Source organism: Telmatherina bonti (genome assembly GCF_933228915.1).
Source record: "Telmatherina bonti genome assembly, chromosome: 1".
Classification (NCBI taxonomy): domain Eukaryota; kingdom Metazoa; phylum Chordata; class Actinopteri; order Atheriniformes; family Telmatherinidae; genus Telmatherina; species Telmatherina bonti.
The window spans coordinates 26,617,328-26,642,234 of NC_136619.1; the positions used below are offsets into that span (position 1 = coordinate 26,617,328).

Below are 24,907 nucleotides of genomic sequence, written 5' to 3' on the forward strand. Positions count from 1 at the left end.
GGGAGCGCGCACCACAACTGCTTTCGCCGCCATTGTAACGTCTCATAAACAGAAGGATTAGGCTAAAATGAACTCAATAAAAAAACAAAATACAATGTCAACAGATAGCATACAGCCCTACATGTTGGAACCTGAATCAGACCCTGAAAACGAAGTGGGTAACAGCAACCCACAGCAACAAATGCAGCAGGATGTCTGTCTTTGGTAAACTCACCAGCCATCGTTGGAAATAACTTTATCCGACGTTTTCCACCCGCCTGATGTATTTGTACATGCCCTTGTTAACCAGTAGAAGGTAACCAATCACCGAACCTTATCCCCCGGGACATCACAAGGATTTCGAAACAGAAAAAACTCTCTAAAACAACGCATTTTTCGTCGCCATGGAAACCGAACGGAGAGAGCGCTGGAACTCAAACTCAAACATGCGTTTAGGTGATAAAAAACAGTGCCGTTCACATGTCTGATGAGGATTCAACATTGTAGAAAGCTCAGAAAACTTGAAATACCATAATAGCACCCCTTTAAGCAAAATGCCAAGACTTGTTAACAGGTCTGTGACTTGTTGACAGTGTTGCAAACCATCTGATATCCAGCTGTCAAACTTTAAAGTTGCTCAGTTGTCCATTGTTTCACCAAAACAAATAACTAGGTTATTGCATAGTTTCCCATCTACACATTCCACGTGCATTGAGGGATATTATGTGATATGATCTAAGTTTCTTTCTGACCTTTTTTTGGCTTTGTGTTATTTGTATTACATGTATTAAAAAATCATGTTAATTAGACTTGGCTTAGCTTGACTTTTTCTTGAAAACACTATGTTGCTGTTGGAATAAAATTGCTGAATTGTGTTGAGAGACCATGTAAAGTTCAGTTTGAACTTTTGGTTCAGCTGAAACCCTGCAGTCTCCCAAAAAGTCCTTCTTTTTTCTTATGAGTCAGAAATGGTGGCAGCTTCTCATTCTTTATTTGAAGCCTGCCAAACTAGCCACCAGGTTGTCATTAGGCAAATCTTTTACATGCTAATGTCAATAAGTAACAGGAAAAATGAGACATGCCTAGGAAGTGTTTCACACAGTTTATGAGCAGTTTTTTTTCAGTAGAAGCAAAAAACTTTTGGAGTTTTAAAAGATATATCCAGCTAGAGTTTCCAGAACAAAAAACTAGTTACTTTGAGACATGTAAGGTTCTGACCTTCTCCCTTGTAATCCAGCCCAGGCCTTACATATATCATACTGAAAGAGAAAGAAGCCAAGCCATTCTTTGTTGCAAACATCCAAACAGCCTCTCACCATGAATTTACCTTGATTAATGAACTGAATTTGGCTAAATTGCTGTCATACTTCACAGCTGTTGCATTATTTACATTCTCAATTTGCTTCAACAACGAGGCTGACAGATGGTGTGACGCTTCAGAGTAGTCCATTCCGTTTTGATTTAGGCCTTCTTCTCTACTTGTATGCAATGCAAGGCTACCTTCTGTCACTGCAGCTTTAACTGCAGTATTGTGAATGTGATATGGAAAGAAAAAACGAGAAGCTGCTTACAGCCAGCGTCGGTCACTTGCTTGTAAATGATTTACTTAACCACTGTTGTGGTCTCTTCTTCAACTGTTCCCTCTGTTTCACTCTTTACTTCCCTGTGAACTCCTCTTACTGCTGTTCAGTTCTGATGGATGGAGTTTGTGTTCACATGCTTGTTATTGACCAGAGCTCTAGGGCTCAGGCGTTAGGTTGTGTTTATGAGGGGAGCCTGCACTGATTCCATGATAAAACCAGATGTTCCCTTACAAGGCTGTGAGCCGTCCTCATGTAGCTCTCTTGCCATATCGGGTATACTCTTCCTGTTGCACTCAGATCTGCATGCTGGTAATGTATCCATAGTTAAGTAGCTTGGCAACAAAGAAGATTTTTGTTTGATGAATAATTTACAATTATAGCTAAAAGAAAGTACTCTCCCTTTTTTTTTTCTTTTCATTTTTTTTTTTTTTAAATTTAGCAATTTTGCATATTTGGACATCATAAAAAAACAGCCTGTCCTTTCTAAATCCTTAAATGAGCAAGATACAACTTCAGATGAACAACAATGCATGATTTTATTCTGTCATTATGCCTTTTACAAAAACTAAGCTTGAACCTAGAATCATTGTGTGAGAAAATAAGTAAACCCCATGATTCAAAAGCTTGTGGAGCAAGCAATAACCTAAAGTGATGGTCAGTTATAAGGCTCTCTTGTTTTTGTTGGAGAAATGTTGGCCTGCTTTTCTTTACGGTGTTGCCTCAGTTTTGGTTTAGAAGAATGCGTTTATTCAAAACTTTCTTTTGATTCCACCACAACATTTCAATCATCCGGAGGTGTAGATTTTCCTATTATTGATTTCATGCTGTGGTTGGAATCATTTTTCTTTACATGATCAAGTTTAGGCCAAGTTTGGGCTGTTGGGCAGAAGGGCTCATATTTGATGCTGAAATACCTTGGCAAATAGAGGAGTTAATATTTAACTCAATGACTGCAATACGTCCATGTCATGCAGTAGCAAAACTGGCCCAAATCACTATACCTTCACCACCGTGCTTGACACTTGGTATAAGGTGTTAATGTACATCATTGTGCATTAGGAAATGAGTAAGCTTTATGAGAGACATTTAATGTTTTGCAGTTGTGAATAATCTGGAGAATTATTGACTCCATATCTTTTGGAATTAGCCTTATAACTTTTCTCATACTGATGGGTAGCAGCACTTGCTTGTCTATGGTCATTGTGAAAATCTTTCCTCCCTGATGTTGTTTTAATTCACACTAAATGCACCAGGTCAGAAATCTGCCAAAACTCTTTCTTCTTGAAAGAGTGCTCACTCTTGCTGATAATCACTTCATCAAATACATTTGATCAGCAGCACCTGGCTTCTACTTAAACTCTTAAATTTTCCATGGAACTAGTGTATTTATTGTTTCACTAACTGCTTCTGTGTAGTCTCTGCAATAACACTGTGTAAAATTGTCATGTGTTATTGCCCTTCTGAGATAGTTTTTATAAAATTTTAAGAGCTGGTAAGGACCAGACTATTTTTTCCCCCAAAATCCATAAAACCACAGAATTAGCAGATGGGGTACTATCTTTTTCACATGACTGGTAACTAGGTAATTAGTTAACAGAATTATTGTCCTCTTCCGCACTTAATTGTACATAAATTCACAGTTACTTTTGGAGGTGTTCGGCCAGTCCAAAATGCTTCTGGCTTCTTTTTTTTTTCAATGAAGGCTCAGTGGGGAAAGTTGTTCTACTCTGTTTCCCTCAATATAAAGCAAATGATGAAGTGAAATGTCAAACAGATTTGCTGTTTTATTCTTCTAACTGATTGTAGCTTCACTGTCCTCATATCTGCTCAGTGTTAACATAGTAAAGGCCTGTAAGATGCCATGTGTACAGCCATTTGTTAAATTTACCATGCATAATCTGTGCCTCAATATTGAATAGTTTAAAGGAGCAATGGTAGAAAAAAATGATTCAAATGTAAAAATGTGCAAGCAAAAGTTTTATAATATCTCTGTACAAACAAGAGCCTGTCTTGTGCAGGGCACGTAAATTATCTCATTCCACTGGTGTACATTGAATTCACCTTGATAATAATAATTTACTAAGTAAGCGTTGGATTGGTATTTGGAAATACAGCTTTAATAAAAGTAAAACAAAACAAAATGTACTTATTGTACCAAAAATGACAAAACACCTGCTGATTCAATTTGACTTTTTTTAAAAATAAAATTCATGGTTTTCTGATTGTATGTTCTATGCGTCACAAGGTCAGCCCGTCTTTTAATAATTACGTGCGTTAACATCAAGTTAACCTGGGATATTTTTATGAACCTGCAAATCAGCGAATCAGTGTCAGCATAAAGGACTTTGAGAAGTAATACTCAGAGTATTTACACATGGGCTCTGTGCCACCACTCTCCAAAGGTCATGCATGTCTATATTCTTGCCAATCTTTTGTGATAGCAGTGAATTGCAGCGTTTCAGGTCAACATAAAATTTAAGTTCAGATAAAATGTAACCTGCCTGCATAACCTGCACTGCAAACTGCCTTCAACTATTTATAGGGGCATTGTTTACTGAGTGGTTTCCAGTAAATGTGGGGACAAAGTCATGCATGGGTAGAATCTCTTTACACAGAGTATGCTATGTGAATATACTTGCTTGGGTTTTAAAGAAATGCAGGTTGCACACTGTAACAAGCTCTGTGTTCTGCACAGTTAAACCTTGCAGCCAATCAGACAAGCAGCTGTAAAAGCAGTTGGGGACAGAGTTTTAAACATGATGTCCAAACAGATCTTCACTATTGTCTTAACAGTTTAGACATATCTTTAAAAAAAAAATTGGCAATTCTTTTCGTGCAGAGCAGAATTAAAATATAATGGAAACAAAAAATGTTCAGTTTCAAGAGTCAGATTATAAAGACACAAAAACAGTATGCAGACAGTATTTTGTCATTATTCATTCCTTTCTGCTGAGTTTTAGTGTCAAGTACAATCCAAAAAGTCATGAGCATGAAACATACCATTGCGGGAAAAAGTTCATTACTGACGCACTAGGGTGACCTTATTCATATTGTGTCCTCTTTGTTGTTCCTGCATGGTGTGCGTGTTACTTTGCAAGCTCCACTCTCTATCTCAAGCAGCCAGTTTCTAAAATATATGTATGAGCCAATATATATATATATATATATATATATATATATATATATATATATATATATATATATATATATATATATATATATATATATATATATATATATATATATAATTTTTCATTTTAATCTTGTGCACATTGTGTTGTGCACTACTATGTTTCCCCACTAAAGATAAAAGTACTATTGAGCGACAACAATAATGGACTGAAAATTACTATAACAGATACGTGGTTTCTTTCTTTTTTCATTAGACAAATGCGTTTTAGAAAGGAGCTAGTTTTACCTTTGTGAACTGTTTCGACTGTCACTTCAGTCTCCTCAAAAACGTCATGTGATATCAGCTGGTGGTGGAGCCCTGGTAGGTGACTAGGTTAAGTAAAAATTAATAAATGACAGTAAATACATGTTTAAAAATGTCCATATTCGCAAGGTATGCTAAGATCTGCCACCTCTTCAAATGACTTAGAGCTATGTTTTGAGTCCAGGCTAAAAATCACAAATATGGACCACTCAGTTGAATTCCTCTGACCCACAGTTGTAGTACTGTACTATTCATTATAATTGCTCTTCCCAATTTCATTGTGTAATTGAAAGGTAAATCCTGTTTTATTTTATTGATAACCTATAAAGTTTTCAGCTATCTTGTTTTGCATCTTTATTTTAGGGCTGCACGATTCTGGATAAAATATCCTGCCAAATTCAAACAAAAAAGCCTTTTTGCCATTGAACTAAGATGCTAAACATCACAACGCCATACATCTAAATTCTTTTAATTAATCTAATTTGGATTGTCATTTCATCTAGTGGCAGCTCTGATGAAGACCAAAGAATTACCATTGAAACATGTCAGGTATATGTGACAGATTGATAGATAGAAGACTATTGACACAATGAAAGTATTTGGAATAATTCAAGGTGGAGTTGTATAATCAACAATGACTGAGGCACAAAGACACTTCCATTTGTGTCTGAAGGATAACTGTCATTTTAGGGGCAGCTGAGAGCTACAGTAAATCCAAAAATGTAGAAATTCTACTGGGACCTTGAAATATCTTTCACCACTTTGTCTTGGAATTAGGACACACACCTGCAGCTTTACGGCAGCCTGAGATATCTTTTCTTTTCTGGCTTCCATGAGTTTTTACTGTTTGAGTTACAAACCTAGTTTGCTTTCTTTTACAGAGACAAATTTAAAGCCATGTAGACTGCAGATTTGATGGTATTTAATGAGCACGCTCATATCAGGACTGATCACTGTTTACTGGAAGTGGAATTGGCTTATACCAATCACTTGGTGTATTTGGTTCGTACTTTTTTGTTTTAAAAACAATCTATTTTTATTTTTTTATTTTACTATTTTTAAACAACATTCAGTTGTAGTTATTAAATGAAAAGATGTGGAGTTCATGGTGCTTGTGATTCAGTAGGCAAACGTAGTGAAACAGCATCCAAAACAATACTGGGGGCTCTATTCAAGGTGCTAAAAGATTATTTTAGTTCTAGGTCTGCTGCATTTCCTTTTGCAACTTCTGCAAGAGTTTTTGGGACTAACAGCCTGATCAAAGGCCTACACAATCTGTTAAACCAGGAAGTTTGTTTCAGCTATATTGATATGAAATCTTTTCATGTTGCACTTGTCCACTGTGGAAGCTTTTATTAGTGTCTTTGATCATAAGAACTATGAAAGAATCTGAGATAACTTTTTATTGCTTGCTATTATGCTGTTATGACCAGTGTTGCCTCTGTTTCTGCTGTTCAAGGTGCCACTGCCGAGCTGATCAGGGTGATCTATAGACAGGTAAACAAGGAAGTGTCCGTCTGGTTCTTCCCCTTGAAATTGTTTGATATTACAGTTTTAGGTGTGATTTGGGGTGTTTTTATAAAATCCCGTGGGCAGTAGTTCCCATACTTTTTTCTATGAGGGCTCCTTCAATCAACTACCAAATAACTGTGAACCTCCTGCTCACCCAGTGTTGAGTTCATGCTTGATTTTAATGCTCTCATTTACTATCAATTCATCATAAAAAATGCATTCTGTCTGTCTCCTTTTGTTTGATAAAATTATTGTTAAGGTAATTGTAAATATATAGCCTTACTTTTATTTTCAGAACAAAGATTAATCTTTTGCATTGTTGCAACAGGAGGTCCGCCCCAACACAGTAAGAACCACTCGTGTACAACACAGTTTCTTGTTTAAATAAAAATACATCCTATCATAAGAATGTCTGTGTTCCGACTACCTTAAAAACTTCATCTGCAAAAAGTCAAACGGATGATCCAGAATCAGAATAGGTGAGAAGCTCAAATGATCTTTGCAAGGAAGAAAGCAAGAATTTCAGGTGAGCGGCTGCAGCATAGACTGTATATAAAAAGATGAACGGAGCCTCCGTGACGTCACCCATAGGTTTCTGAAGAGCTGAACTGAAGCTCGGTAGGCAGTTCCTACCATCGCCATCATGGCAGGGGCATGTCTGTCGTCTCGCCCAAAAAAATACAAACATGGGCAAAGAGATAGAGCTGAGAGGGGGGCTGTGAGCGTCACAGTGGAGGTTTGACACTGAGCGAACTCCGAGCTTTCTGGAGCTAAGAGCTAACCAAGCAAACCCGGAGATAACATGAGCTAACCAGCTAACGGAGGTAAGCAGGCTAAAGCTAGGTCACATTGTTAACCGGCTAAAAACCGCGGTTGTTCTACATTCTTCTTACTTGAAATGGGAGATCGGGTTACAATCAAATGGACACGCTCCTAAATATGCCGAATTTCAAGATTAAATTACTTTTAAACGAGGGAATAAGAAAAAAATTTACTCCCCCAACAGTTGTCATGAAGGTTAACCTGACCTATTAAAACCGAAAATGGATTTTTGCACCAGGCTGTAAACATTTTTATTTCTGCTGTGAAGTTGGCCTTTTTAACATGGGAGTCTATGGGGATTTGTTCTGTTTTGCAGCCAGCCCCTAGCGAATGAGGGGGGGAACTGCAGTTTTATGCACTTCCGCATAGGCACTTTAACTGCTTGAGGCTCCGTCCATCTTTCTTATACAGTCTATGGTCTGCAGGCCCCTATAAATATTGGGTGCTGCCACACCAGATGCGGTTGGTCTGCCTTTGACAGAGTGGTGGTAATGGAGCTTTTGTGATTGGTCATGCTAGATGGTGATTCCCAAAGTGATGATGATTGAAAGAAAGCAGAAGTTTCATGTGGATGAATCACACAAATAATAATAAAAAAAAAACAACGTAAGCAAATACACCTCAACATGTCTCTATAACAGTCAAAGCCTGGGGGACCCTAGTGGTCCAGGGACTCCCCTCGTCTAGGGACGTTGGAGGTTGGGAACCAATATCTTAAAGTATAACTGTTGTGAAACAATATGAAATAAATGTTTCATTACTCTCACCATGTGTCTCCCAACATAATTAAAAAAAAAAAACAAAACAAAAACCTTTGTTAACTTTTTTACTTAAATTTGTTTACCCCCTGGTAACAAATGGAGGGGTTGAGAAAAAAGACCCTACGGAAGACCTTGTTACCTTGAAAATGATCCTGTTGTTGAAATGCAGTGTGCTACTGAAAGGCTGTAATCTACATCTTTACAGCAAAGACAAACCTGACCTATTAAAATCAGCGAGTGTACTATTCACTCGCTGATTGCGAGTGAATAGTACACCACAATTCACTAAACTTTATAAACTAATTCTATATTTAGTAGGTGGTTGTGCTCATGTCAGTGTCCTACAGCACTTGACTGAGCATGGTTTTACATAGTTGGGGGGGGGGGTCATATAAACAGGCATCTATTAACTGATTTGGGAAACTGGAAGAAATAAAGCTTAATCTTCATACAACATTACAACAATATTTTGACAAAGGTCACATCAGAATTCAAAGTTTACTGTGTTACAAGATAGCAATCATATTATTGGTCTGGTCCACAGGTTGTTGATAAGCCTGCTGCCCTCATGTATTGTAGAATAATCCTGGGATGTGAAGAGGAAGCAAATGATTTTCTAGGAAATTAATTTACACTGTGTAATAGTGAGTCACTGCAGTCCTGTAAAATTATGAAAACTCAGCAGCAAATTGTGTGAAATATTTTAGGCATGCAACATCTGGATGGATTTATAAGAACTACAGAGGTGTTACATATGTCCTCTCATTTCTTGTCATTTCAACACTTTCAAATCACAGGTTCTTACATAGTAAAAAAAAAAAAAAAAAAAAAAGTACAAGTTAAATTTTAAAAAAAACTTTCACCAGCTCCTGCTGTTGTTAGCTGAAGTGATTGAGAATATAATGCACAGTCCCATTGTGTTTTACACCCCTTCCCCACCCACCCCCTGCAAAAAAAACCCAAAACAAACAAAAAAAAACACTTGAGTCCACAACACCATTCATTCACTATCCTAACCACTTAAACCGATGAAGGGTTGCGGGGAAGCTGGAGCCTATGCCAGCAGTCTTTGGACGAAAGACAGGGCATACCCTGGACAGCTCACCAGTCCATTGCAGGGCCACACAGAGACAAACAACCACTCACGTTCACTCTAACTCCTAGGGGCAATTTAGAGTAACCAATTATGCATGTCTTTGAACGGTGGGAGGATGCCGGAGTACCTGGAAAGCGTACACGGGGAGAACATGCAAACTCCACACAGAAAGGCCACTGTCCAAGTATCCCCCCAGCCGAGTACCGAACAAGTGACCTTCTTGCTGTGAGGCCAAAGTGCTAACCACTATCCACAATACCTTGTCTTTTAAAAAAAACAAAAAGTCAGTCCACACCTAACTGCATAAGCACATTGTCAATTACCTTCAAAGAGCATCCATGCTGTTCCTGAGTGTGAACACTGGTCACACATTGAGCTTTTTTGTTTTTTATCACAGGCAGTGATGTTTTGAAACCTAAAACCCACATTGTTTATGTCCACATGCAGATGCACAAATGCGATATTCGGAAATCTTCACTTTGGTCTGAGGTTTTTGAAAGAATAGTTTTTATTGCCGTGAATCTGCACTTTTGTGTGGAGGACAGATCAAACTGTGGAAAATGATCGTTGTTTTGTGAGATACCCTGCCACGTGTGAAGAATGCCTCAGAGCTGGCAGTTTATATCACTAGTTAGGGTTGGCCATGATGATCTTGTTCCAATAAAAGCCCTGCAGTTCAATAGCAATTTTCCAACTTGTATATAAATACATGGCGTTTAGTTATTTAGCTTTTAGTTGGTTGTGGTATGCGCCTTACTTACTAAATGCCTTAAAATACTTGACATTACATTCTTACATTAGTGGGAAGCTTCATTTGATGTGATGCAAGTGTCATGACCAGGAGACTAGGGAGATCTAATCTTAGCTCAAAATAGATGTAGAGAGGATAAAAATGATAATCTGACATGGAGTTAACACTTATGAAACGTTAATAGCAAGTTGGAAATATTTTTTTCTTTAAAAAAAGAAAAAAAAACGAGCAGCAATAAAACCTTTCTTGTACCCAAGACTTATTGATTTATTCATTTTTTCTATGGTTAAGTTCCGACCATTGTTTGCTGAATTTGATATACAGAGGTTTTTTTGCTTGGTGTACTTTCAAATGGGGATTCAACTGGAGACAGTTGTAAATAAAGAGAGGTCTAAGAGATCTAAGACAAAGATCAGTGGGACTGGAAATTCAAGAGGAGTCCAGCTGCAGTAGAAAACGAGAGCAAAACTATCGGGGAGAGCAGAAACACTGAGCATAGGATTTTTTTTTTCTGTATACCTTTTTCTTCTTTTACCTCAGAATACCATGTCCCTCTCAGATTATTTGCAGCACATATATAGTTGGGATTTGTCCTGGATGCACATCCATTCTTTGTCCTGTTTGTAAACTAACACCAGTTGCTGACAAGTATGACCTATCAGCCCCTGAAATACTTGGAATGCAGCCTGTCATGACATTGGTTCCAAAGCCTGTTTCATGCACTTCATTATCCTGAGTGTCTCCCCATTCAGTACATGCTGACTTCTATAAATACTCTTACATATTTCCACTGTGAAAGTGATTGGTGTAATTTAAATTTGTAGTCAAAGGCAACTAATATAACAGACAAGTGCAATAAAAAAAAAAAACTTAACCTTTATCAGCAGTTGCTTCAATATTTGGTATTTATTGCATTTACTTTTAGTTTAGTTGATCACATGCTTTTTAGGTCTGTGTGTGGTGATATAATTTTTATTTCAACTATGAGAGGTTAACGAGATAAAAACTATTAATAAACTATTACTGCACTGAAGCATTCAAAATGTATAGTGTTAAAAATCTTTTTTTTTTTTTAAACATGTATGAGTAAAATATTTCTGTGGGATAGCTGTTTTTATTTGTTATTAAATATAATTGGAACAATATTGGAAAACACGATGGTATCCAAAGTAGCATAACTTAAAAGAATCAAACAAATAAAGAAATAACTACTCCAAATGACACTTAGAGATACTGGCCTGTGCTTGGTGGACGCTAAACAACAGCAGGTCTGTTGAAGTGGTAGATGAGTGTGAAAGAGAGGCATGACATACTGAAAGAGCTCATTTCCTTAGTCAAAGAATTTTCCATGGTCCTGCCAGGTTGCCCATGACGACACCAGTGACAGCCACAGGCAGCCCAGCCATCTGCAGTACCCAGAGTTATCCCTTTGGATCTGTTGATCTCTGTGCCGGTGAGCTGAGCTGTGCTGATGCAGAAAGATTTGTGCAAGCCTCTGGACCTGTAGATTATCTGGCTGAAGAACATTATCTCTTCCTCTCCTTGCATACCTGCTTAGTCTTTTCATTGTTTTTCATCTGCCATTTTTGGTTGAGTACAGTTTGTATCAAACCATTTTAAGTATCTTACTTGTACATTTATTGAAGCAAATTTACCAAAAGCCAGCACCTGGAACACAGATCTTTTATATTTTTTACATGTACAAAATATTTATGTGTTTGAATTTAAGATATTCACAGTGGGACCTATGAGGTAAAAAGTTCAAATACAGTTTTTTAATCCCAGTCTGCTCCCTCCCATCATCTGAGCCTTTAGCACTGTGATGCAAGCACAGCTCTCTGCTGTATGTTAAGCTGTGTCCAAGCTAGCAGCACACAGTGCAATACACTCTATAGACCTTTCTTCTGCTTAGCTCTTTGTCCTGAATATCACGTGTGTAAAACTGCGTTTCCTTTCTCTATATCATCATCTCCTCCCCTCTACAGCCAGAGCCCAGTCCACGTTGTCAGCGTGTGCATGTTCAAAGTGCTGCTGACGCTGTATGTCGCTGCAGACTGACGTCAGCATCGCCCTGCTCCTCTCCATACAAATGTGTTGCCTGACTGCTTGCCTGCTTGCCATTGATACCTTTTCTCTGCCCCCCCCCTTCTCTCTTATTAACATGTTTTTATCAGTTCTAGCACCTCTCAAGCTGCAGAGCCTGGCTAATATGACACACGGGTGTAACCAACTGACCGTCTAATAGCCTGCACAGGTTTATTGACTCCTGTTAGGAAATATTTATGACCTGTCTCATGTTGAAGTATAGTGTGTGTGTATGAAGAGCTGTTTTTGTGTTTGTATTTCCTGTTTTTTTTTTTTCTTTCTTTTTTCTGCCTGTCCATTTTAATGTATGTCTTTTTTTTATGATTTGTCTGATTATGTTTCTTTGGATATGCATTTGAGAAAGTGTCCGTAAATGTGCTGCATCTTATTTTTTTCTGAAAATGGCTGATCTGTAAGCTATATTCATGCCTTTTCTGATGACCAGTTGGACAGATTTAAAAAAAGACAAATTTATACAAGAAAATTATATTATATTTTCTGTTATTAAGTGGAGTAAAACTAATAATATCACAGTGTCAAATACTCTGAAAGTATAAGATAATTTTGACATATTACACAGAAAAAATATATTTCAAATACATAAGCGCTGTTATGCATTCACTAAATATTGTTATACATTAAAGAAACTTTATATAGATTTAAAATGAGTACGTAGAGTAAATTAGAAATAAAAAAATATATATATTTATTCTTTTCATTTGAGCAAAAGTTAACTTCACAGATGTTATTTAGTAAATGCCGTAGAAATCAGAATTGGTGTGTGCAGTTGCTTGAGTGCAAGTGCCTGATGTGTGTCTCTGTGTGTTTGCTCTTCAAAAAAAAATTTCCATTGTTAACTTAAAGGTTTTGATCTTAAAGCTTGAAAAAGCACCTCTTTGTAAATAATTTCTGTCCTGGCTCTCGCTGCAGCAGCGCTTCTACTAATTCAGCCAGCTTTTCCTGTTTCTACGGAGTTGGAGGAGGTTGTGTTTTTGTCCATTGTGCACAGATTGTGCAGAGGTAAAACGCAGAGCATGCTGTTATGTTGATGTGTTGGCAGATTGTACATGCACTCTGCTATTACTGTGTGACACGCTGCAGACATTTGAGAACGTCACTGGGTGTCAACAGAACACTTGGAATGCGGTTGTGTCTTAATTTGTCTTTTATCTCTGCCTGTACCTCTCATCCCTTCTTTACTGTCATCCATTCTTTAAAAGCAACCTCTCCTTCACCTTTATTCATCTTTCTCTCCATTTCAGCCTTTCTGTTTCTCTCCGTAAACATCAGAAGGCCAGCAACTCTTTCTCCGGCCGTCTCCCGCCATCTCGTTGCCATGGTGTATGGAGCATTGTTTGCTGGCCTCTGTGTTGGGTTGCCATGGCAGGGCTTATTTGCCATATTAAATGTTTGGCGGCATTGTACAGATGCTGATGACAAACACCCAACATCCCGCTTTGATAAATGAAAGGTTTACTAATTATAAAAAATGGAATAAACTCATTCATCTATTTAACAACTTCAGTCACTGAATTTTTTAAACCATATGTAACAAGCCTATGTTCAGTTTTGTGTATGTTGTGTTTTTTTTTTTTTTTATCTTTAAATTTGAATCCTGCTGTAGTAACTTTTAGACAAGAAAATGCTTCATTGGTAGCATAATAAAACAAAAACACTATAGGAAAAAAAAAAGGTTTTAGTTTTTCTATTAAATGTAGTTTATTTGCTGATAAATACTACATTTCTATTATACAGATGGAATTTGAAAATGTTTTATTTGACCAAAGTTTCATGCTTGATATTTTTAAAGTGGCAGGATGTACCTTGTGTAATCCTGACAGGACAGTGATTTTGTGCTGAGCTATGGATTGTGGTGGATTGTTTGTGGAAGAGCTTGTATTTGTATGAATTGGTTCTCCATGTCTGTCCCTCTTGTGGTGTGGGGCGAGACTGCATGGAAGCTATGTTAAGGAACATTTGTGAGATGTATTATTTTTATTTTTCTATCTTTTATGACATTCAAAATGAAAGCAAATACTGTTTTTTCATTTTTATGAGGCATGCTTTTGGAGTCAATGTGCAGAGCCGTAATTTACATGTAATGAAATCTAGTTTAAATATATCTTGGGTTGCAATCTCACTGCCTGTTTTTATTTCAATCATTTGCGGCATGTGAGAAATTGTGCTGTGTGACACTTTCACATTCAGCAACATACTGTTCCACAACCTGTGCCAGCTTTGACTCTACAAAGTGTGAGAGCTCCTGTGTGGGCATCAACAGATACCATGAAAATGCTGCCGATTGACGTAGTTGGGGGTTGATAAGATCTCATAACTCTATTGTATACGCACCATGGTGGTTTTAGTGGTTTGCTTTGCTGCTTTTGCTCTCAGCGTAAGGCCTCAGTCTGCTTTTGCTCAGACAGGGTGTAGCTTACAGTACCTGTAGTAGAAAGAGCACTAAGTGGTGCAGGAAATCCTTAATGTAAACTGTTGCTGCACTGTGTGTTTAGATAACAGACATGATAGACAGCAGAAGCTCTCTTAGTGACCTGCCAGTACCCTCATTGCAACAGTAAACTCAAAGTAGAGGGAGCCCATGCTCCTTCTGTTTAAAAACTATTCTTAATCTCTTGCAGTGCTGGCATTTGACTGACAGCTCTTTTATGTTTTTTTCAGATGATCTTGTGGGACTGGGATCTAAAACACTGGTACAAGCCACAGTATCAGGTCAGTACTACTGGTTTTGAGGTTTGAAGGTCATTCAGAAGATACAGCTTTTTTGAGAAAAGAGCTTTCCACTAGCAAAGCCACAGTTCCCCGTAAAGGACACTCAGTTCTTCCTCTCACATTTTTTGGTTGGGCATAGTACACATTGTGTAAAACGTCTCATACAGTGCCCTTGGAATCATTGTCATACCACATTTTATCTTTCTCAGTCTTTGTATGACTTGTTTGAACAATTTGCGTAATCTGTCAAAGTATTTTGCTCTCACAGAGGCCAAAAGTCAGTATTTGTTCCTGATCCTGACAGAGTAGACCCAGTCAGAACATTGTCTCTTATGAAACCTGCTCTAAAAATGCAAGGATTAAACACGGTGATGGACTGCTCTTACAGTTTATGGGATGTCACTTTAGATATTAGCAGAGCTCTACTTCCAAAATGGAATTTAGATATGGTGTATTTTCCTCTCTAAAAACTGAAATTGTTGTTACTCTCTTGTTATTTATGAAACATGAGACAGAAAAGAGAGATTAGGAGACAACAGGAGACGAATGAAGTAGGAGAGGAAGTTGAAAAATGAGATCGCTGAACATTTATAAAGCTTGATCTAAGAAAGACTGGGGAGAAAAGTCAGTTTTTTCAATCTGGCCCTTAACAAAATTTGAAGAAAAAAATTAACGTTTCTTTTTTTCCCTTTTTTTTTTGTGCATATTTTGTTGTATTTTATTTCATTTTATTACTATGTGATTGATAAAAAATACTTTAGTGTAACTTTCTGCTTTCTGGTATCCATTAGAAGGGCAGGGAACAAATATCACATTGTGTAGAGCAGAGTTTTGAGCAAAATTTCTAACAAAGGGATACACAAGGTCTTAGAAACTGTATGCATCAAAAACTGTGTTCAGCTTCATAGATTAAAGATGTAAAGACCCCTTTATAATTGTAACAGTTTTTTTTTCTCCTGAAAAGAGCCAACACAAACCATAAACTTCTGGAAAACCATCTACAGAAAAGGCATTGCACTGGAAATGCCCTCTCATGTATGTGTTTATGCGGCAGGGTGCTGTGAGCGGGAACGGCGTGGATCTTTCAGTGATCAATGAGGCCAGAAATCTGGTGTCAGACCTGCTGTTGGACTCCTCTCTGTCGCCAAACACTATTGCATCTCTGCGCAGTGTCTCCAGCCTTTTGGGGACGTTTTCTGGCTCATGCCGTCCCAGAGTCAACCCCTTTACTCCCTTCCCTGGTTTCTACTCTGTAGAAGTGGAGGAATCTGCAGAGAGGAGTGACAGGAAGAGCATTAAGGTAGAGATCTCTATGGATGGCATATTGCTTTATATCTGCTGTTTACAGAATGCTGCACTACATGTTTAATGGCAATGAAGAAAATAAGTAGTTCTACCAACCGTGCATGCCATCAGTCTTAACCTGTCCCAAGGTTTCCTAGTTATTATAACTGAAGTTAGAGAATGTTTGTGTAACAGGATCATCTGTTTGTGTGTCCAACCTTTCAGGGATTAAGCAGCAGAAACAGCCTCCCCACCCCTCAGCCCAGACGCAGTTCCACCTCATCCGCACCCACTGCACTCCCTCCTCTAGATGGCGCCTCATCACGATGGGAGCGGAACAATGGAAAGAGACCCCATTCAGACCTCAGCTTGACCAGGTATCAAAAGAAATGCAGATATTAGCTAACTTTAGTCATGTATTTCTTAAGAGGCTCTGCAGCTGCTGTGTAAAGTCAAGTGTTTTTTAATTTTCTTGAAAGTTGTAAAAAGAGAAGATCCTTTTCAGAATGCTAGAGTGCACAGACACAGCTATATATGTTCAGTCTTTTTACCATAGATTAAGGTACGTGAATATGGTATTAAGATGCAGACTGTTCCTTTTTTATTACAGCCCTGATTGATATCTGTTTTTTGGGGCTCTTAAGATCGTTTATTTTCCATTCCTCCTACTCCAATTAGGGTTGCGAGAAAGCTGTAGCCTATCCAGGCAATTATCAGGCGAGAGGCGGGGTACACTCTGGACAAGTCATGAGTCGATCACAGGGCCAACAGAGAGGGTCAAATAACCATTTGCGCTCACATTTATTTCTAGGGAGAACTTAAAACGATTAATTAACCTAACTAGCTCTTGTTGTGCAGGTAAAAGGTTTTGAACAAGCCATTTGCCTCTGTGAGCCCATAACATGCTGGCTAAAGAGTTGCAATGCGAGTAAAACATACATTATTAGAATTATTTTTCTTTTGGTTCATTCTATCTGATAGACAGCAGGAAGATCAGAAAAACTTATGAGAAAAAGTGAGCATGCTGATTACGTTTACAGAGTGTGAACAGCCTGGGACTTGATCTATTGGGTGATTGCTTTAAACAATAAAGGTAAACCTCTTTGCAGCATCCAGCCAAGGCAGGAAGACTATTCAGAAGGTAGATTGGTCATTAATCAAGTCTATCAACACAGCTTAACACTTGGTGAAAAACATTCATAAAAGCCAGGCTAAACGTTGCAAAAGTATTTGAAGTCTAATTACACAAACTCTGTCAGGGAGAAAATCGAGGAAGACTCCGCACAGCTTATTATCCAAAGTGTGCAGCATCTCTTGTAAACCAAAAAGGTAATATTCACACATGTATTCCTAGAATGATTGGTCACTTTAGTGGTGACAAATAAATATGATCTCCTCACATTCACATACACCACACACATGATGTTACCACCTCAGAAATGCAAACCTCACTTAAAGGGAGTGAATATTGTTACCACTGTCTAAATTTGCTTTGGCTTTATTTGGATCTTCATGTACTTTGCTTTTACATCTTAAGTCTTGCTGGGATTAACGGTTACTTTTGTCTGTTTGCACACTTAATATAAAAACATCATTTTAAGGAGAGTGCAGACCTCTGCCAAGCACCTAATTTCCACCCATATTATGAAGAATCTTTTTAAAAATTGCCTCTGTCTACAATTCCTCCCAGACCTCCCTGAAAATTTAGTAGTTTAATTTAGAGTAAGATCTACTGGGTGATATTCTCAAAAAAACAAAACAAAAAAACCCTCCAAAATTCACCCCGTAGTTTTTGTGTAAAGTTGCTAACAAAAAGACAAGCAAACACACACACACACACTGTAATTTCCAGGCTGTAGAGCGCACCTTGACATAAGCCACACACTGCCCCATCGATCACCTTAAAGGCTACATTATATACATTGTGTTTTCCATTATGACAGTGTGTCAATAAAGCACAAAATGACACATTAGTAATATCCATACACCAGTCGCATTATTTTTTAAGCTGCAGGATTCAAATCATGTGGCAAGAATAGCGTCTTATAGCCTGAAAGTTACGGTAAACGTCGGCATAAACATAACCTCCTTGGCAGATGATGAGGAAAGGAAAAATAATTCTTCTTGCTGTGCCACTCTTTTCCTCACACTGGATAGATGTGACACATTTTGTACAATAAACCTCCAGTTTTGGTATACTTTTTTATGACTTTAAACTTGTTGTTTTAATCCCATCAGGCTAAAGGCAAAACGTTAGCCAGATTGCCTACTGTGCGTATCACATGAGACGGATTGGACCTGTACAGAATAGCTGTTATTTGAGGACAAAAGAGATATTTGAAAAAAACAGTAAAACATGACAGCACTGGCTGGGCTTTTTGTTTAGCATTCTGAACATTGAAGTGTCAATCACAAACAAGAAATTGGGAGATATCGTGGTTCATCATTTCCTTCTATTGTGTTTGTGGCTTGCACAGAGAAAGCATAAAACATGAGTTATTTGCGTCATAGAACGCAATGTCTTCACAGAGTAAAACATGATATACATCTGTATTCTACACACCAAAGCAATAAGTGTAACCACATTTTAGATATGGCACTTGATGTTAAAATGCAGAAAGAAGCACTTGTGTTTTTCAGTTAAAAGTAGTTGCTAGAAAACACACACTGGAGTGCAGTGCTCTACAGTGTGTGTCCACAGGATGGCAGAAAATGACTGATGATGAGATCATCATGTTTTTTTGTTACAGTGGTGTAAGACCATTGAATTTTTAGAATACATTGTAGATTAGTCCACCGAGTTAAGCAATATATCTGAGAATATCTGAAATTGTGATTATTTATCAAGGAAATTTGTAACATTGTTTTTTTTTTTCTTTTTTTCACACCCTGAATTAAACATTTTTTCTGTTGTGCTCCAGCTCAAATCTGTCCAATGGTCCTAATGCAAACCTCCTCACCATTCCCAAGCAGAGGTCCTCCTCTGTCACACTCACATACCATGCAGGGCCTAGGAGAGCAGGTAAGACTTGAGCTCCCAAATTTGCTGCACTCTGTTGAATTGCTTACAGTTTGACTCAGGGATGTTTTCTTTCCCTGGACTCTCTCCATTTTCTTCAGGCACATCTCCCAGCCTTAGCCCTGTCACCTCACCAAGCCACAGTCCTCCGGCATTAGGTACAGGTTCCTCATCATCCCTTGTCACTCGATCGCCTGTGGAGTTTCCAGACACAGCGGACTTCCTGACAAAGCCGAGTGTCAATCTGAACCTGCACAAACCCTTGGGTTACCAAACCAGCTCCGCTGATTTCCAGCAGGGCCTTCGCAGCTCTGCCTTCCCCTTCTGCACCAGGTGAGACCTTCAGACCTGAGGTATAATTTTATCATACAGGTTATGAAAGAAAATTAGAATTCCGCATTTAATTGGTCTTTTCTATGGTTACCCATCATAGCTGTGGTCGTCAGATGCTCAAGGGAGTTTCCAGCAATGAGATTGGGGAGTCTCACCAGTCGTATAGCAGTGAGACTCAACGGAGGCGCTCAGGTACGAACACATTTAATACACCTCATGGGAAGGAATGCAGTCATGGGAGGCTGTCTTGTTCAGTGTGCTGGTGATTGACACAGAAACACTTTTGCCAGTGTTATACGAGTGTACTGCTGCCCTCTGCTGGACTGTAAAGAATACTGCAATTTGAGAAACAAAAGGAGAAAAAGTTAACATGTAATGAATTTCCACAGTATCAACTAATACTTTTTTTTTTGTAACAATTTACTCACATCCCATAAATTTACATTACACTAAAATAAGTTTCAGGCCTATCTTTTGAAGGAATTGCATCTAGTATGGCATTAAATCATGTTGCATGTTTGCGTACATAGCAGGTGAAGGGCTGGACTTCTCAGGGGAGCCTCTCATCAGGGAGGAGAGCCCAGAGGTTGATGTTTCTGGAGATGAGAGGCCAGACACTGGAGGAAACCATGGGCAGGCAGAAGAAGAGGAGAATACTTCATCTGCAGACCAGCAGAATCAGAAATCAGATGTGTGCTTGAAGAAGCAGGTGGAGCATTTGTTTTTTATTGTGGATGCTCGTCTCATCATTGTCAAACTTTATCTGTAGTCGCTAAAGTGATGGAAAAACTGATTTTTATTATATTTTTTTTATGTGGATGCTGATAATTTGCCTTTCATGGAGCACACTCTTCACAAACCTTCAAGCGATTACTTTAAAAACAATCAGTCGTTGTGCAACAACAAGCCATAATTTGACCCATAAACATTACTCATTGATTACTTTGTGAACTGAAGCCACAGTCTGGGATCTCTTGAATTCTCCAGTTGGACTGCAGCTAATTTTAAGCTATAATTTTTTTCTTTTACGCATATACATCTGTTAAAACTATTCCTCCCACTTGTGACCTTCCAGTATCAGTAAAGCAATTTCTGAGAGTTTAGATATCTCTATTGTCAAATCTCAGCTGCCATTAATCAAAATATTGTTGTCATATAAATACACCATATTGCTAGAAGTATTCGCTCACCTGCGATACATGTATATGAACATGTATGCTGTAGATGAAGTGGCATCCCATTCCTAATCCATAGATCAGTCACTGACACAAACAGTCAAACTAAATCAGGTTTTTTTATTACTGTAGGCTCCATCAAAAAGTTCTTCTGGATTTTTTTTGGAGGCACTGTTTCTGTTCCTGGCAAAAAAAAAACCCAAGCACTTTTTTCTCATTGTACTAAAACAAAAATCACTGCATCCAAAACGGAAACCAGAGATGATTTCAAGCGTTATGGTGTGCAAGTTTCTCTGAGTAACACTACATATATAAAAATGACACGGTAAAGTTGTTTTTCTTATTCTAGATAGAGCTTTGTAAAATCTGATATATTGCTTCAAGAGGGAGTAACAACTACCAAGTGAGACTAGCAAGTTGCTGCTACAGAAGCAAAGCACATAAATGTCTCTGAGCAAACTGTTCACAGCCTTGTTGTAAATTAAACATGTTTTTATTATTCTCTTGTTCTGTCTAATAAGAATCCAGGAATGTCAGAGTGAAGCTAAATTTGCAGAGCACTCTTCTCTGAGCCATGTAAGAATGTAGATATATTTTCCCACCTGACCATTTGGTGCTCGTCTACAGGGTGAAAAGGAGTTTAGGTTAGATGCTATGTTGGAGGACCACGAGGCTCTAATGGAGAGGATGAACACGTGGAACTTCCAGATCTTTGACTTGGTGGACAAGACGGGAGGGAAGACTGGGAGGATCCTAAGCTATGTTAGTATAACAAATCTTCTGTCTCTGTATAAGTCTGTCTTCCCTGAATAAAAAGAAAACAACTGGATATCAAATCTTTTTCTCACAATGGAATGAAAACAGATGAAGTTATGCCGTCATTTTTCTTTGTTTAGATAATAACTCTAATTTAACAGTCAGCAAGTGGGTGGCAGACTTGCTTATATCTTTTATAATTTCTTTATCACACATCCGCCCAATATATAACAATTCTTTATGATTAATAGAAATTCTGGTCATTTGCTCAACCTGGCACAGTAGGCTCAGGTTGTCCAGAATAGAGATTGCACTGTGATGTTGTTCAGAAACTGCAAAAATGCATTCCATGTGGTCACTGTCAAGCTAAGAAAACTACTAGACTGAAGAAAGAGCTTTAAAAGTGCTTTGAAACTGGCAATCCTAAAGATCTTCATGTCTGGGTTTGTAAAGAGTTTTTCGAGAGCTCCATTTTGCTGCAATTGATATCAGCAACACTAGTTTCCCACTTTCATAGTCCTTTAAGGAAAGGTATGTGGTGCTAAACAATATGCAACATTACAAATATTAACATTCTATCTATAAAATACAATCAATACACTTATTATCCTGGGTAAAAGTCAAACCGGAGAACCTCAGTTCCGTATCATTCAATGTTCCATTATACTGAAGTATTCTGACTGACCAGTGAAGGTGCTTGTTGTCTTGCCTCCAGAGTGAGCTCTCATTAATCCTGACTTGTGTTTCCCCAGGTGACATACACCCTTTTCAAAGACATGTGTCTATTTGAAATCTTCAAGATCCCTGTGAGGGAGTTCATGTCATACTTTTGCGCTCTGGAAAATGGCTACAGAGACATTCCCTGTGAGTGTTACACAGTGCAAGGTGTAATTTTGTTGTATGTGTTATCCCGAGATGTACATCTGCATCGTCTGATCACTTCAGTAAATATTGTGAGGCAGACCTAACGTGCAGATTTTATGGATATGAACTAAAATTGCAGCTGTGTGCTAAAAAAATATATAAGTTAAGTCCTGTTTTATTGTAAAAAACACAGATCATAACCGGGTCCATGCTACTGATGTGCTCCATGCTGTTTGGTACCTGACCACTCGACCAATCCCTGGGTTCCAGCAGATCCACAGTGAGCATATAACGGGGAGTGACACAGGTAAATCCCAGTGAGACTGTTCAGCGCAGGTTGTCATCTGGACATATGGTTGCTCACTCATTCCCAGCATGATGAAACTCTTCCTGTCAGAAGACTGTTTTTTTTTTTTTTTGGAACTGCATATAATAGAACTGCTTTAATTTACTGCAGTTTAAAATTTTGATTTAAAATGACAAGGGTTACAGTAACAGAAAAAATAATTAGACCATCTGGTACAACTCAAGGGTGGTATTAAGATTTTTTTTCTGCAAATGTATCTGCAGATTGTTTTTTTCTTAGCCCTAATAGAAGTTATAAGGCTTTGCTACTGTCATCGATGTGAAAAAGTCATGTCACCTGTTTTGTTTGGTACTCCCCAGATTCAGATAGTGGGATATCTCCTGGGAGGATATCTTACGCCACATCCAAGAGCTCCACGATTTCAGATGACAACTATGGTTGCCTGGCCTGGAACATACCTGCCCTGGAACTCATGGCCCTTTATGTAGCAGCTGCAATGCACGACTATGACCATCCCGGTCGCACAAATGCCTTTCTAGTAGCCACTAATGCACCTCAGGTACAACATCTCTGAAAATTACAGTATGAACCAACTCATGTTTATAGAAACAGAGAATCACAAGTTTAAAGTATGAGTTTCTGAAAAATAATGCATGATTATAATTTCTCAAAATAGTTCAATGAAGACTGAATGGATACACAAATTAAGAAGGTTATGCTCAGTCTTGAAAATGTTGCTGTGTTTTGATGGCGCATGCCTATTTATGGCTTTATTAACATACTTCCAGGGCTTCATTAGTTCATTCACAAGTTCCATATTTAAGTCTTACATACGTTGAGCCGGTACAGCAGTGCTTCAAGCTATTTGCCAAAATGAATATAAGATAATAATAATGCAACACCATTATTCTCTTTGTCTATATTTAAGTTATCTGCTCAGCATGGTCATACTTTGCAAGAAGATGTTGTTTTTCCTCTGAAAACCAACAGCCCTAAAGCAAATATAAATCTTGGCGTCTTGACCTGAGACAAGCCTTGTGTGTCAACAGACAGTCACATGACTACCTCTCTGCAGTAGTGCAATAAACATCAGTCTTTGTGGGACTCTATCATGTTGTGGGACTCTTATCATGATTTGTTTTACCCATTTTAACCCCTCCTGGCAGATAGACCTACATGTTTTTGGAAATTATATATCCTGTGTTGTGTTGATGCTCAATTGTAGCTGACCTAGCAGGCGTAAGAGAAATAGTATTAACTTGACTTTGAAGCTAAAAATAATAAAACCATTAGTAAAATGCAAACAATGGCCTTCTACTTTAAATCTGATAAGACACCTGCTCCAAAACACCAGTCAGCTCAGTGTGTAGAAATAGGTTCTGCTTCTACAGTGCCGGAAAGGAGGTGGATGTAAAGTTGGCTGGATGTCCACAGTATTACAGAAGCTGCTAAGGGTCAACTTCATGCTGCATGCAAGTGCACCAAAAAAGTTTACAGATATGTCATGAGTTTAATATTTAATTAGGAAATGTATATTATTCTGATAATTTGTGACCAGCTACACAACAGTATTTTTAACAATTTCACGGGGGTGATAATTATGTCCCTGTTTCTTAAAAGACATCATACGTTCCTTAAATTAGGAGAATTTCTCATGGTTTTTCTATAATATATAACTATAAAAAATTTATTATGATGAGCTTATTAAAATTAGAAAAGTGGCCGGAGAGCACAGACTTCTGCCAAGAATCCTTTTAACAATTCCTTTGTCATACAACTCCTTCCAGATTACTCCCAAGATCCATGATCAGAAGAAAAAATTAGAAAAATCAGCCGAGCAGTTTTTACATAAAATGTATGGGCATGGTTTAAAAATTTGAGACCTTTACATGAGACCTTCGCAGCCAAACCTCTGGTGGTTTCAAGAATTGCATTCCTCATTTACAAATAACAGCAAATGTTTGGATTTTGTGCTGTTATTTACTCTTCTCAGAAATGCTGTAAGGTTACTTTTTCAGAGAATCAGCACTCCAGTAAATTCAACATTAGAAGGTATTTATCTATCATAAATTACTTTTAAAAGTAATGGGATTGTACGGATATGGTATGTACATACAAGATGGATGCAGCCCTCTGGACTGAAATAATAAACTAAAGTATATGAGTTTTCAACTTGCATTTTATCTGAAGGGCAACAGGAAGCAACTCTTCTGGTTTAAAATGCAAAACGCATGGTATAGATCTCTATGGCAAATTAGTTTTTACTGGTTTACAACTTGAATTGATTTATTAATCTGCAGATTTAAGTCTTCTTTAGTAGAGCATGATTTAGTTTAGTAAATTATGACTATATTTGGAATGAAGTAAGATAATAAAACCGGTTGACATGCATATTTTATTTACAGGCTATAGTT

The 24,907-nt window shown here is 38.0% G+C and overlaps 1 protein-coding gene across 1 annotated transcript in view; it reads left to right on the forward strand.

The window, feature by feature from the left end:
* pde3b (phosphodiesterase 3B) overlaps positions 1–24,907 on the forward strand; it is a 54,921-nt gene that overhangs the window by 21,839 nt on the left and 8,175 nt on the right. Inside the window, exons 2-12 of the mRNA XM_079248374.1 lie at positions 14,705–14,755; positions 15,810–16,055; positions 16,265–16,416; positions 18,961–19,061; positions 19,160–19,391; positions 19,492–19,583; positions 19,922–20,100; positions 21,194–21,328; positions 22,075–22,186; positions 22,380–22,493; positions 22,853–23,052. Of these exons, the coding sequence (XP_079104500.1) occupies positions 14,705–14,755; positions 15,810–16,055; positions 16,265–16,416; positions 18,961–19,061; positions 19,160–19,391; positions 19,492–19,583; positions 19,922–20,100; positions 21,194–21,328; positions 22,075–22,186; positions 22,380–22,493; positions 22,853–23,052 (1,614 nt within the window). The remainder of the gene's footprint in view (positions 1–14,704; positions 14,756–15,809; positions 16,056–16,264; positions 16,417–18,960; positions 19,062–19,159; positions 19,392–19,491; positions 19,584–19,921; positions 20,101–21,193; positions 21,329–22,074; positions 22,187–22,379; positions 22,494–22,852; positions 23,053–24,907) is intronic.